This window comes from Myotis lucifugus, unplaced genomic scaffold (assembly GCF_000147115.1).
Source record: "Myotis lucifugus unplaced genomic scaffold, Myoluc2.0 scaffold_14, whole genome shotgun sequence".
Classification (NCBI taxonomy): domain Eukaryota; kingdom Metazoa; phylum Chordata; class Mammalia; order Chiroptera; family Vespertilionidae; genus Myotis; species Myotis lucifugus.
In genome coordinates, this window is record NW_005871062.1 from 6,224,032 (window position 1) to 6,239,936 (window position 15,905).

General features: G+C 37.3%; 1 protein-coding gene across 3 annotated transcripts in view; it reads right to left on the reverse strand.

Annotated features, from left to right (window-relative positions):
* Window positions 1-530: 530 nt before the first annotated feature.
* Window positions 531-15,905, reverse strand: part of LPP (LIM domain containing preferred translocation partner in lipoma) — a 655,957-nt gene continuing 640,582 nt past the window's right edge. For all 3 annotated transcript variants that reach the window (XM_014452226.2, XM_023750563.1, XM_014452224.2), the window contains one exon: window positions 531-15,392. In XM_014452226.2, coding sequence (XP_014307712.1) covers window positions 15,264-15,392 — 129 coding nt within the window. In that variant the 3' untranslated portion in view covers window positions 531-15,263. The remainder of the gene's footprint in view (window positions 15,393-15,905) is intronic.

Here is a 15,905-nt window from a genome sequence, read left to right on the forward strand (position 1 = left end):
ATGTGAGGGTAAAATATCACAGGACTACTAAAAATAATATAACAAAACAGTAATAGTATTGAAAATGTTAAGTTTCTCTCCTATGTGTCTGATTCTTTTCCAGCCGTTATTTGTATCCATATCTATCAGCTCTACTAGACTATAGGGAAGCAGGAACTGTATGTCTGACTTATATCTTTCCCCTAAGGTGCTTAGCACTGAGCAGATTCTCAATGTTTGAAAAGTACACATAGTACAGTTGGAATAAAAGTGAAAAAGTCAGCCATTTGTTGGTGACAAGAGTGAACACCCGTCACCCCCCATCCCTAGGGACCCATTTATTTAGCTCCAGCTTTTAAAAAGAAACATGCTTTACTTTCAAGGTTAAGACACAAAGTGGTCAAGTCATGTCAGAACACATCCAACCTTAAGATCTTCTGTGCTAACAGTAGAGGAGAGTGGGTGCCTTCATACTACTATTGGTTTCATATTTGCTTTGAGAGATATTGTTTCTCAGAGGACCATATGGAAAGCAAATGATACAAAGTAAGTAAAAGTAATAAGAAGTTTATTGAATTTCTAAATATAATAAAGTAGTTGCAGTTCTCTTACAGAAAAAAGAATGATTTTCATAATTATTCTTATAGAGCATTGGAAAAATATAATTGATAGAAAAAACTGATGGAAGGTAAATAGAAACATATTTTAATATAGTTTGATAATACATAAATATAACAGGAAATACCCAAATCATTTGCTTATAACAGGTTTTATTCTCTTATTTTCATAAGGAGCCACATAGGTTATTTTGGATATGTAAGTGATGGTTCATGATGTAGTGGAGAAATAACAAATGGAAACTTACATTTCAGGAATACCAGGTCTTGGTCAGTATTACATATGTGAAAAAGGCATATTCCCTATACATTTTGTGTATGGTTTTCCCTAAGTCAGGGAATGTTGGTGATCACAGAGGAGCTGTGACTGCACTTAGTTGGTGGGGAGTTCTTGCTCTTAGTAGACACATTTAGCATAGAGAAAACCTGGCTTCTCCCTGCCCCCCCCACCCCCCCCCCACACTTTTCCTAGATCTATCCAGTTGTAAACACGACTTAACATTTACATAAAATTCTCTTTCATAGTCATGATCATCAGACTGAAACCTGGAGGAAAGCTATGCTCCTCCCCAGTGCATCGTGTTTCCAGGGTTGAAAACCTCTATATCCCATTGCCCCTTCTGACATTGCACAGAGATTTTTGGACAAATGTCTGGCACTAAATTCTGATTTTCTATAAAGTAGAAAATGATTAGTGTTCAAATTGGATAAGGTAAAACAATAAAAGGAACATTAACAGAAGGGCAGGCACTGTTGGTGAAGAGTATCACTCTTTCTCCAAGAAGCCAACTGGTCTCATAAAATGATGACAATTAAAGTAGGGTGAAATCCTGAGATAGTTATCTCTTTCACCCTCATCGCTAGTTTCCAGAGTGGGGTTCCTTATATGGAAAGCGGAATGGTGGCTGCAATGGCATGGAAAGCATCTTCCACAGCTTGGACCCCTGTAATTGTATTTGGTGAAACCTGGTGGGGTAGGAGACAACTTTGTGATTAAGATGTCAAGAGCTTCCTTGGAGAAAGGCTAACTGGAGGTGTCTCACTTTCCCAAAGCAGAGGCCTATTCAAGTGAACCTGGAGCCAACTGACTTAGAAGAAAAGAGAGCGACTTGGCAAGTGTAATTTGCCAGCTGGTTGAGTCAGACGACACATTGAGAAAGATCTTTTTTGGAAGCACGTCCTCCCTTAACCCTTTTCCAAACATGGTGGAAACTGTCTACCTTGTCCTATTTACCTGGGCCCTCTCCTATTGTGGCAGCTGTGCTGCGGCTCCATCAACAAAGTCTGCAGTTACAATGTCAGGGGTGGAACTTGGAAAACAAAAGCCATTAAATAACACGTGCTACTCTTTTTAGGAGGCATAGTAAAGATGCTCCGAGGATTTGGCAAGGACATTTGCCCCCCTGAGCCTCCAACCCTCACAGCCAAGACTTTTTCTTTAGTTTTTACTGATGTTAGCCTGAGAGATAGAAGGAGAAGAAATGTGCTGACATTATAAACCCACCGATGCTTAGTTTATAAAACACACATATGACACATATCCTAATACAGGCTCTGGCTCTATTCTCTTCAACAATTTCTTTTTTCCTGACTAAATGTTCCAATTGCATAAAGCATATATTCCCTTGAAGCCGAGTACAAGAAACCTCAGCAATAAGCCAGCATCCAGGAGGATATAAATATAAAGTGGCTGTATCAGCACGGAATTCTCAGGGGATGTGTTTGCAGCCCATTTCACGGTGCCACTCGTGAGGGGATGTTGGAAATGAGTGACTTTCTTCCATTCGGTAAGGTTTCCTTATCTCAGCACCTACTGTTGCGGATGGTATGTTTTTGAGGCTGCACAGTAGGGCTCTGGGTATCGTGTGTATTCATACATATGGAGGAATAATGTTTATATTTCTCAGAATAGGCACTTTTTGAAGGCAGTAAATCTAAAAGTAAAGTTAATAGAGCCTATATTTAGGGCTCATCTTCTCACTTTGCTGATGTGTATGCTGAACAGAAGATCACAGATTTGAGTCAGTCTCGCAGAGGCCGGAGTTGGCAAATGGCTATATTCAGAGCTAGGGGAAGTCTTGCCAACTCCACTGTAGCTGTTAAAAGGCAGATTTGGAGAAGGTGCAATCATTTTTCTCAAAGGTGACAGCACAGAAGGAGAAAAGCCTGTGACGGAGCCATGAAAGAAAAGCGTGCGTGTGCGGCTCAGGGAAAATGACTGTCCTTGGGCTCTGCGTCTTCATGTGGCGTCTGCTTCATGTCACAGCGTTGCTACTTAGAAAGTTTTCCCCTTCCTTTTTTGGATGCGTATCATAATTGCACATTTTCCCACTAGAGAGAGAGAGCCCAAATCTATGACACTAATGAAAAGGTGAAGTTGCAAAAACAAAACCAAACAAAAAGTCGAAGTAAATAATTGCATAGAAGACATGGTAAAAGCTCAGTGCTACAGTCAGCTGTGAACATTTTGCATCTAAGTTTTCACTTCAGGCATATCAAATCACATGATAATCTTATTCATGTTAAAGAATCCGACAATCTAGTATTATCTTTAATTCCATTTGCTCTTTGATATGTTTCCTAAAAAAGAATGGGGGCGTAATTCAGATTTTTAGGGGAAAATATTCTGACTTTGTTTAATAAGAAAATAATTTTTGGATAATTTGTTCATCAGCTTTCCCAGGAAAATAAATGGGTAGTATAAGAAAGTAGTTTAAAATTATTTTGCAATTACTTCATAATAAACTATTGGTGACAAGATCTAGTTTCAAAATTTCTCTCATCAAGGATATACCTCACTTGAATTAGAGGCTGGCACCGTCTATACCAGTTTCAATTTGCTACCTTGTGAGGAAGGTGGAAGGCATTTTAACTCTTTTTTTTGGCAATTTCACCCTCAAATGTTGATGTACTTGATATTCATCTAAAAACTAAGCAGAGAATATACATAATTAGTAAAATGTAGACACTGCCCACATATCAACTTGTCTTTTACTACTTGAGAGTTAAAATATGAGGTCATTCCTATTGTTGGTATTTAAATTGTAAAACCCCTTTTCATCTCAAAGTCTATGTACAAAGGAGTGAAACACATTGGCAAATTCATCCTAACCTGGCTTTGCTATTCTTCTACTTCTGGTTTATTATCATTACTAAGTGATCATCAACTGTCACCCAAAGAGAAAAAGAAATTGGAAGAAACTGGATTCCCCCCACCCCCGCTTTATATATAAGTCCCCAAGGGAGAAAAAAAGAAAGGAAAAAGGTATCTAAGAAAAACTAGTTCTCCTTATTTCACATTTTCTAAACTAGTTCAGAAACAGAGTTAAATAATTTGGTGGGGAAGACATACAGGCTTAATATTTACTCTCCCTTGACGGGGGAAATGGAGTCAGGAAAGCAACTATTAATCCTATGCCTCAGTGCAAAGCAAAGCAGACACTGTACAAAGTGGCAACATAGTAATTGCCCAGGAATAGTGCCTTACCCTTTCCCAACAGATAAAAATATAAAAAGTGAATCAAGAAAGAGAGAAATACCTTAGTTTCCAGCCCCATCTCAAATTGCTTTGGAATATTTTAAGAGATAATTGGATCCATACAAAATTTAAATAAATTTTCCTTTTCCTTGTTGGCAGCCACACACACACACACACAAAAATGGGTCAGGTCTAGGAATTATTAATTTTCTGGCCTAAAAACCCAAGTGTTTGAAAATAAGATTTCTATTTTGAAGGATCAGCTTTCTTGGAAGATGTGTGTGTGTGTGTGTGTGTGTGTGTTCATGCACGAGCAAGGGTGTGTGTTTTAAAGAGAACACAATTGTAATTTTACTAAATACAGGGGACTATAATGTGTAGAATGGAGGAAGAGCATTTTTTATTAATAATTTTCTTTACATTACAGAAAGATAAATCAGAGGCTGTGGCTCCTTTTATATTTTTAAAGGGCTTCTTTTTCATATTCACTGCCTCACTGTCCTGTTATGTCTTCTAATAAAATGTCACAGGTTCCATCCAAGAGAGTCTCTTCTCAGGTGTACTCACCTAGATAATTCTGCAAAGTTCTCAAAATGCTTTTTCTATTAATCCACCCCTGGGTGGGGGTGCTCCGTCTACTTTACAAGAACTGTTTTCCAACCCATCAGGCACCTTCCCAAACTCTAAATGTTGCCATCTCAGCCCAGGTTACTACTCTGTTGGCCTGGCAGGCCCCGCCTGTAGTTCCCAGGTGTGAAGAGTGGAAAGAGGTTATGTAGCGTGGCTTCGTTAATCCCTAGGAATAAGCAGACAGATGATGATGCCTGCTTGAAGGATGGAAGACTCGAGGGAGGGAAAATGTCTGGAAAGCTTATTAGACAAGATCATTTTAAAGGTTTCCTGCAGTAGATTCAACTCAGATGAAAAAGAATATCTTTCAATCAGAGTCACAGATTTTAACCGAAAGCCAAACAACTCTAAGAGAGAAATGGGATGAAATAAAAACCCAAGAGCAGACATTAAAAGGCACAGCTTCCTGAGGGATGCAGATCAAGAAGGACGGCCAGTTGTTGAACTGCCATGTAGGACAGCTTCCAGAACAACACAGAGGCCTCCCAGTGAGCATCCTGGAAACACAGTACCAAATCCCCGTGACAGCATGCACAAGTCACAAAATTACAACAGCCCTTGAAGTCCGGTCTACCCACAGCAAAGGCCAAATCTCAGGATCACAATCAGTCCCATCGTATTTGTTCACAGACTTTTGAAGGTCATGGGTTGCTTGTCTGGTTTGGAAATGCCTGGGAGAGAATGATATGCATTGTTTACCTTCAGCAGTTTTTCCCTCTGTGGGGCACACATTGTAGCCCACAGGAGAGACACTTGTCTTAAGGATCAAGTCACTTGTGCACTCCCTGAATTCTAAACTATAGGAACTCGGCTGATGTTCTGAACCTCATAGTCCCCAAGAGCTTTTCAGTTAATGTAAAGTAAACCAACCACCTCTGGGGAAATTTGTGCAGTGTGCTTCCATGCCACAGTTGTTTGTTCTTCACGGTGGCCTTTGTTCACTGTCTCCATCACAGTCATTTCCCACAAGATGACACAATATGCTAGCTCTAAGTGGTCTCCTACAGTGCACAAATGCATTTGCCACCTGGGAGCTAAATGGTTTATGTGAATCTCCTTGGATGCCCTAGGACAGGAAGTACTTTAGCCTGTGAGAAGTATACACTGTGCCCTGGCACTTTGTGCCATGAGAGTGGCCACTGAAGAGAACACCGGACTTGCAAGCCTAGCGTTCGTCCCAAAATTTGCCACTTACCACCTGCATCACTCTTGGCAAGTCACTGAACAATTCTGAGCCTCAGCTTTCTCTTCTAGGATAAGGCTATTAATAACCTTCCTCCCAGGGCTGTTTTATGTGCAAAAGAAGTTTGTAAGCTCTCTTAGGAATTATTATTTTAAACCTCAGAATGCCACCCCCAGGTCCTGCCCAGGAGACTGATGACAGGTTCTGCCAACAGGGCTCTCTAATTCAAAACTGGGCTGGAAGGAGCCGCAAGCCTTGTCCTCCCTTAGACCAAAAAATGCTATTGAAACTAAATAGCAACCCAGGGCAATAATAAAAGAACTTATACCTTTCTACATAAAATCATAACAGGATAATCATTCTTTTGCACAGGACTGGCTAGAAGAAATGAGGTTTTACAGAACCACTGTCTTTTGCTTTTGACTTCTCTCGTGTTAAAAGTGAAGATCACGCTGACATTTCCCAACAGTTTAAGGCCAGACACCTAGAGTGTGCTGTTCATGGGACAGTTTCTGGGCAAATCCATACAGCTATATAACAATTGACAGGAAAGTTTGTCTTTCGAATAAAGAAGTAAAGAACACAATAAAACACTCATGACCTCTAAGCCTGACCCTCATAGGATCCTTCACTATTTTTAAGGATGTTTAAATATTTTTATAAGCTTCAGCTAAGATTCAAAGCTGTTTTTTTTTTAAAAAGTAAGATATTGCCAAAAACAAAATATATATTTTAAATGAAAATGGAGGAAGGAAGCTACATTTTTTTTAAACTAAAGATGACTTTTGTGTGGCACCAAGAAAAAGATAAGCCGCAAAAGCTGGTTCTGTTAGAGTCAGGGGGGAACTTGGAACAAAGTGTAAAAGAGGAAATGGAGGACCCTAAGAAGTGATGAGCTCATGGACGCAAGTGATGTTTAAGCAGAGACTGTATTATCACTCGGCAATGAATCTGTAAGGGATTTTTAACACTAGATGGAATAGGTGGTTGTGGAGTCCTTTCTAATTGTGGACCTAAAAGCCATAGGAAAATAGGGCTGCCTTGCTCACTCTCTTGTGGGGGTCCAAAAGACAGGCATGTTTGCTGCAAGAGTGAAGTATGTAGCTATGAATCAGTTAGAATACACCTTTTGTATGCTATAATTAAAGCTTCCTGTTCGAACTGTATAGCTGTAGTACATTTTGGCAACTCATCCTATCTTTCAATTATGAAGAAGTAAAACAGCAAATAAAAAATTGAATTTGGCTTCCTCTATGACCTTTCCTTCCCATTGACCCTGAATATCTGGAAGACTTTTCTCATGTTAGGAAGTTCCAGAATCCATGATACTTAAAGCAGAGGGTCTTCTCTGAATGTAGCTTCTGCTTCTCTGTTGTTTCTGGTGCCTTAACTATTCTTCCCTCAACTCTAAATCAGTTAATGCATCAATTCAAGATCTCTTACCAGATTTTACTCCTCCATGAGCCTTACTGGGGAGAATTACTCTTCCTGACTCTATCTGACACTCTATTCCTTCCTATGGAGTACCAATGGAACCTGCTGGATCTTATTGCAGTTGTCCTGAATCAAAGTTACTTAGGGGCTAATTCTCTTACAGAGATGATTCAATTAAAGAAGTGAGTAAGGACAAATGTAAAGAAAGAATATGAACTCCTAAGGATAGTTGCTAATTGCTCATGTAGGAAAGCTGCTCACTTGGTCTAAAGTGCAACATCTCTGGGTATAAACACTGGAACACAGAAGAATGGAAGTGAATCTCAAAACAAATCAGCCAGTACATCTTTATGTTGAACCTATAAAGTATCCAGGAGTCTTTTGCATATTCAGTATGGAAACACCTTATTTTTGAGAAGACAGGAAAAAAAGGAAAGGGTTGAAGAGACTTAATGAATATTTACCAAGTAGCTTGCTTCTTGTTTTCAGAATGGCTTTGATTTTGGCAACATCAAAACCAGTACAATATATCAAGTTTTGTACATGGGAGCTCTATCTGATCTAGCATTCTCTCTCCTGGATTTCAGACCTTGGAGGAAATTTCTACATTGAGAATCAGTTTTCTTTCAGTGATTCAAATTCCATTTACTTTCAACTCTGAAGAAAGTATTTTCACCTAGCTTGAACCAAACTGATTGCTATGTTTCACTGGATATATTAAAAGAAAGTAAGAAATATCTTTTGTTCAGAGAAAAAGCAGAAAGGTAATTGGCCTTGACATCATGTCAATAAATGAGAGAAAATTGTAAGTTATTGATATCGGACCTACAGACAAAGATTTAGAGATTAAACTTGTTTTGCATAGCCCCAGAGCCAGATTTTTGTTCAACATAAGGGAGAACTTTTGTAGAAAAGAGTGATCCTAAAGGTAGAATGGACTGCTGTGGGTAGTCTAAGAAGATGTGGGATGTGACATATCAGGGAAAAACAAAACAAAACAAAACAAAAACAACAGAGGAAATTTAAATACTTAAAGGGTCATGATTCCAAGGGACATGTTGGTCTTAAGAGTCTAGGAACAACACTGGCATTTGGCGTCAGCTATAGCCCTCTGCACTGGTGTAGGATACAAGATGGCATAGTGACACCAGTCTCATTCTTGGTAGATCATTCTACTCCTGGGGTTGAGAACTGAATTAGAAGCTAAGTTCTGTGCCAACTTGATTGAAAGCATTTGTGGATCCTGAATAAGGCCTCCATTTGGGTATATTAGATAATGTCTATCAGATAAAATGAAGTTGTCTCTTGCCCCTAAATGGATGGGAACCTTGGAAAAGTTAATAAAGACATACAGTAGGGGAATCTAATGCAAGCATCTTAAAGTTTTACAGAGGAATTAGTATAGGGTTTCCTCCTCTCTAGTGTATGTTTTCACTTGTAAATATAAATTTTTATTTATAACAAAGAATGGAAATAGATATATTTATTATTGTGGTTAGAGAGTGCTGTACACTAAATAATTAGAAACAAAGAGCAAAGAGTTTAGTAACTTCTTGTAACTTCAAAGGGGGGGTGTCACTGAGTTTAGTAAAAATGCATATTCTATACAACTTTCCCCAAAATAAGCTACCTGCATGTTGGATAATTACAATCAAGTCACAAATTTTTTGGCACAAGGGACAGGAAAGTATAATAGAGAAAGGAATAAGTGTCCCTCCTTTCTCTATCGAAGGGAAATATGCTATTTTATATTTAGTTTTCTGTGTTTACAACTAAAAAGAAAACAACTATGAATCAATTATAGTATAGTTGTTAGGCAACATTACAGAAAGTAGATGATATGAACAAGAGAACCACAGAAAAACTCCTACTTACTGTGCTCACTAGGTAAGTACATTGGAAAGGGATAAACATTGTGTGAATACAGAAACCTCTTCCTGCAGAGATGCTCAGCATGTAGAGCAGTTTGCCAAAGAATATGTCAGAATATGCATCACCAGCTCTCAGAAAGAGGTGAGCTATGCCCTCCTCTCAGAGGGGATGAGAGGTCATGCAGTATAACATTTCTGGTGTAGTGATGGCCATGCCATGGGACCTAGCAGCAGCTCTCATTTTACTCTCTTCTGACAGGGGAAAACATATATTAATAGTCATTGTAAGTTTTAAAAACCTCATTAACTTGAAAACATACGTATTTTACCTTCTTAAACAACTGTGATTGCTGATCCCTAAAACAAGTTATAAAAATTCTCAGAATTACACTATGTAAGAACTGTGTTGCCATAGTTTTAATTGTAGACTACCTCTGCTCTCAAATCCCTCCTTCTCCTCCTGAATCCTTCTTTTCTTGGAAATAGGTTAAACAAAACCAAAACCAAAACAACAAAAAAATTGTAACTAGCAACACATACTCACTGGGACTTCTCATTATTTCTTGGCAATTTCATTTATATATTGAATTAAGTATGCATTATGTTTTATTTTCCTCATAGGTGACCCTCCCCAAAAAGAAAATCAATGCCAACCTCGTGAAAACATGTAGAAAATGGAAGTGAGGATAAAAACAAAAATTGGAAACATAGTCCTAGAATTATAAGCTTTTTTTTTCACACACACAAACAAAAGGATAAGAGGGCATACTTTTACCAGGATTAGCCAGAGTTCAAAGAATCTCAGACCTAAATTTCAACAAAATACTTCAATGTGAGACACAGTCTTGTTCTCAGATTGCTTTTATCAACAGACTAAAGGCCAGTAATATGTGTTCTAGGAACAACTCTGGTGCTGACCTACCCTAAGTAAAATATTGTGATTCAACTATTAAGATTAAATATCATTGTCATGGGCAAAATGCTGATATGTATAAAAATTCCTGAAGGATAATAGTTTTTCCTTGCCTTAAGAAAATGATCAAGTTTCAGTGGAATAAAATAACATGCCACCACTATAAATATCATTGTTATGTTGGTCAAAAATGCTTTGGATTAAAACAAAAGAATCTTAAGCTAGTCTTAGAATGATTACTTTGCATTTACCTGAGAAAAGAAGGCCAGTCATAAATGAATTTACCAAGAATTCTATGATTTGAGTCCTTGATGAAAGCTCATTAAAATAAAAATCAAAGACTCTATTATCTCATTTTACAAATAAACACAATCTGGAAATATATGCCCTTTTAAAGAAAGGGTTTATGGATGCCACATATATGTTGTGGTAGCCCTTTTCCCTTATTATGATCATAATATCATAAGGACTATAATGCATTGATTTATTTATGAGAATCCCAAGCAGGATAGCATTAATAGGCAGGACAGAGAGGAGAGAGGCAAGATGGTAAGAGAAGAAGGACAGAAGAAAAAAGGAGAGAGAAAAAGAAGGAACAATTCACTAAGTTGCAGTTTTAATCAGATCATCATTTAAAGGTTTAAAATTATATGCTAACCAAGCAACAGCCTCATGAGAACACTTTCATTATAGTTATCTGTGAAGTAAATAACTTAACCTGAAATGTTCATGGTTGCACTGTAATAACTCAGAACAAGGATTCTCAACTTGTGCTGTCCACTATTAAATTAAAAAACACACAAACAAACAACAACAACAAAAAACTATAGCAACTTAAAAAAGTAGATATGCTGAATGGCTGTTAAAGGTCTAAGGTGAAGTCTTGTCTTCAGACTAAAACCAGAGTAAGACCAAACATAATCACTAACAACATCCGATACATCACCTTGTGGCCATTAAGAATGCTTCCCCAATTTAGGAATCCATAAGGTACTTCCAAGACATAAAAGAGAAAAGAAATACTATTAGCATAGTTTAAGATGAAGAGTTCAGACCTCTCTGGATTTTGTTGGACATTTTTGATGAAGATATCTCTGAGATTTAGGGATTAATATTTATGTTATAGATGCTTCAGTGGAGTATTCCTATGTAGTGTAAAGATTCTTTAAAAATAAGGCACACATAGATGCTGTTCACTGATTGTCTCCCACGAAAGTGCACCAAAAGAGCAATCTCAGGAAAGGGACTCGAGGAACATTTCTCAGAGGTATATCTTTTTCAGCCTACTGGTTTCCTACAGATGGCTAAAGCAGGGTACGGAACATGCTGTCATATTTCATAACACACATGTACTGTAGCTCGAGGCAACAGATGGACAATCGCTTGTTTAAACTACAAATGTGAAATACTAAGGTAGTATAGCAATATTTCTAGAAATGTATATGGAAAAAAAGCCTTTCCAAGCCAAGAGGACTGGCGAGAGGCTGTGAGGTTACACCAGTGTTTCCCTGATCTCCCTAGCAGCTGCCAGCATTTCCCCAACACCCTTCAGAACTTGATAACAGAAGGATCAGGGGGCCACAGACACAGATTTGACAAGAGTAGCCCAAACCATATCACATAGAAATAACACTGTTATTCCTGGCTGGTTCACATTAACAGGATTTTTACTAACGAGGAAAACTGTGGGAAAGTTGTGTTTTCAGAGCCCTTGCTATGTTCCACAAAACCCTCTACTACAGCCCCATGGTAGAAGTGCTCTCTTTCTTCCTCTGGACCAAGATAAAAATACTTGTTTAAACATTGTTAGCGTTTTATATACTTTAAGCATCACCGTAAGCGTCTCTGAAGGATCTTTCATAGTGAGAACACAGTTACAGTGTTGATAACTCCACTGCATTAATCAGCATATCCACAATGCAGTAATTTTGATCAGAGAAGTTGCTCCAACAGAAACAATTTGTTAATGAGAAGAAAAAGAACCCACATCTTTGAGCTGCAGAGATTTCCAGCATCTCAAAGCCTTGTTGCCTTATGCTGGAACAATGACTTCTTTTTACATTTTAAAGGCAATTTTGTTTGCACATGGTACTTCCACATTGAGTCAGCAGGAGCTGGGAATCAAGGCAATGAAGAAATCTGGTTTTAAAATGATGTGCACAGCCCATGACAGAGTGGGTTTTTTTCCCCCTTCTTCCATGTCTCTCATGTTACATAGAATTACCAAATATTTGTGTTCTTGACAAATTTTTAAAACCAGTATATTTTTACCAACTTTCTCTTATAGACTCCATGATATTTTTCTATTATTTTGAATTTAAATGTCAACAATTAAGACAATATATCAAAAGACAATAGAACTATAATCATTAAGGTAATATGATCTTTAAATCTCTGTGATAGGCAACATTTCATGTAACTAAAACAGTAAGGAGTGATTTGGCATTGTTTAAACTAAAAGATTAATAGAAAAGATAAGAAAGCAATATAAATCATATATTTAAGAAATCCTGGAATAAAATATTGTAGGATCCTTTCCTTATTATACCTTGTGAAAGAAAAAGAAATCTAAATATTTCTGTTTAAGTATGTGTGCACATTCATTATTATATAAAAGTATAATAAGTCTATATTAAAAAAGATTTACTTTTTAAAAATCTTTGGTAAAGATACTCTGAGGTTATGTGATAAAAACGCACTATAAAGATTGCAAGGAAGCAGTATCCTGGCACAGCCACAGTGATGGGTCTGTGACAGTATTTTCTTATAACTTTTTTTCCTTTGTTGCTTGTAAACATTCAGTTACATAAGGACTTCAATGTAACAAACAAGTAGAATGTTATTGCAATTCATAGTATAAATATTTCATAAATTCTTCCTTTTTTGGCAAAATGTATAATAATATGACTGCTATTCAAGAGATAAAATCCATTTCTTAATAAATTGGGCTCTTTGCTTTGGGTCTAAAGACAGTTTTCCCCAAGCATATCATAGAAAACAAAGTTACTGAAGCAATTCAAACAGATTATATTATCACCCCGATTGTCTAACAGTCAGTGCTCTTTGAGGTCAGCAGCATGGTCTGGGCTTTCATTTGGAAGACAGAAATTCAGAGATACAATCGCTATTGTCTCCATGCTACTCAAAGTGAATCCCATTGTAGTTCACATTATGAGAAGTTTAAGATCAAAGATAAGAGGAGTAAGGTAAGGAGAGGACAGTGGTCAAAAACAACTTTAAAAAGATATAATGTTGGAGGTTCTAAAACAAAACTGTTTGGTGACCAAAGCGAATGAGCCACAAATCAACTTGGATAAACTACAGTGACCACAGGCTTAAGAATTTCTTATTGAAAAAAAAAAGAAAAGAAAAAAGAACCGTTTTTATGATTATTCTTACTAAAGTAAAATATATTTAATTGGAATTCCTGAGGCATGGGTTGCGATTTAAAACATGCAGAATTTTTTTTTTCATTTCTGTCTCCGTGTTCAAAAAAAAAATCAGACTGAAAACTGACTCTATCACTTTAAAATCATGAAAAATCTATTTGTGGAATCAGGGAAGGGTACACAGGGGAATGTAACTATATTTGTTATATTTGATTTCTTAAACTGGGTGTTACATATACAGGGACTCATTATATTATTATTTATACTTTTGTGTATATTTAAAATACTTCATAATTTAAAAGTATATACTTGTGGAAGATTTGAAGAAAGGTTTAAGAAATCTCAATTCAAAATATTAATCAGTTTTAAAGACGGCAACCTGCCGTTATTAAGATAGGTGTCTCTTCATGAAAGAAACAAGTTAGAACCTAATGAAGTATGGTTCCACAGTCGGCAAGCAAGCATTTCCCCGCCCGCCAGAGTTTGAATAAAGATTCCAGGCAGAGACTCTGCATATTTTTAGCACAGAAAGGCAACTATGTTTTTTCAGTGATTGTCTTTGAAAGTGTGGTGAAATGTCACATCAAAAGTCTCCTATGATATGTAATTTCAGTTGCAGAAGAATTAAGAGAATAATGAAACTGTGGTTTCACACTCTTCAAGTTTTCCTGCCTGTTTAAAGTAAACTAGACAAAACTACACAATTTTATTTTGTGTGCCCTGATTAGCAATTACCAGGCAAAAGGACCTGGGCCTGGGAGCAGGGGATTGAACAGCTCTTTAAAGGTATCTTTTACTAGAGAAAAAAATCAATTTTGGTAGTCATGTTTGAATATTAGAAAAAAAAATCAAGATTTCTGATATGAAAAGTAGGACAGTACAGAAAATGTTATATTCTAGAGACAAACAAGTTTGTCTGTAATGTGTCTAGGCAGCAAAGGGGAATCTTCAGATGATATTGTGGGATAATAATGGGCTTTTCAAACTTAACCCCAAATGTTTTTTCCAGCATATTCTACCTGTAATTTCTTTAGAAAAACATTGAAGTTTGGACCTCTTTTACTAATACCTGTTTTGAAATGAGCCTTGACAACTGGTCACTATAGATTTGGATTTGGATGGTTACAAATGTGGGCTTGTTTTAACCTATCTAATTTACAGCTTAAATTCTTTACAGTCTAACATGTAAGTTGTATATTTCCCTCCCTCCCCTGCCAAGGGACATGACCATTTAGAGCAACAGAAAGATATGCTTTTCAATACACAAAGAGAACAACTATCATTTATGATCAGAGGCAACGTGAACATGATAGGATGGAGAGACTTCAAGCCTAAAAGCACCTGTGAGTGGGCAGACTCACCCAGGAAAATCTGTGTGACAGCAAATACCACACTAAAAAAAGCCATTCAACCAGATGAAAAGTGAGACAAACAGAGGGATTAAAGTGTACAGGAATGCAGAAATGAATGGGATGGAGCATAATCCGTGCAAAAATGTGGAAGTCCTTGGGAACAAAGGCCCATCAAGGTCCTACATAACTAAATGTGAAATGTGTAGTTGGTAAGAACGTTTAAAAAAAAATCTTATAATCTATGTGTTTCTACAGAAAGGTTCCTACTACATGAAGAACAGAGACCATCCTATAGCTTGAATGCCTTTCTTCTATTTTCCTATTGCTTTTCTTAGTATTCTTCTTCTTCTTCTTTTTTTTTTTGGTGTTTTATTCTTCTCAGTACCACCAACTAACCAGCTGAACAGGCCACTGAACTTAAAGGTCGGTGCTAGCCTTGGCGGTCAACACTCTGATGCGGGCAGAGTTGCAGGTCTTGCAGAGGATGTGTCCATCCAAAGGGTAGCAGCCTTGGTTATCTCCTTCAGACAGGAGGCCACCACAATCCTAGGGAAATAAAGACAGATGCAAATGATGTACGTGAACATGAAAACGACATATGTGAAGATCAAGTTCTTTAGCTTACCATTCAAGGCCTCAAGAATGTGGCCACTTTTCTTCCCACTTCACATACCACCAGGCCCCTCCAATCCATCCCCAGTATACAACACAGTATGTCTTAAATAAAATTGAATTAGATATTAAAGATATATAGTAAAATAACTCTCCTAAGGTCAGTTAATAGGAAATACAGGTTCAGGAAGAGAAGGATCCAAACTTATGAGATCTCAAATGGTAGCTTTGTTCCCTAACCCAAATGACAATATAAGCACAAGAGAAAATAAAACAGATCCCTAACCACTAATTCATTGTTAACCACTAATTCATTGTTAACCTTTATCATCAATGGGGGATAAGAAAATGTTTAAAAATCATTTTCTGAACGTGCTGCCCTTTGGAGACCTGGATTCTAGGGGAAAGCCTTGCTCCTCTTTGCTGTGTAAATGACTACATGTCCCT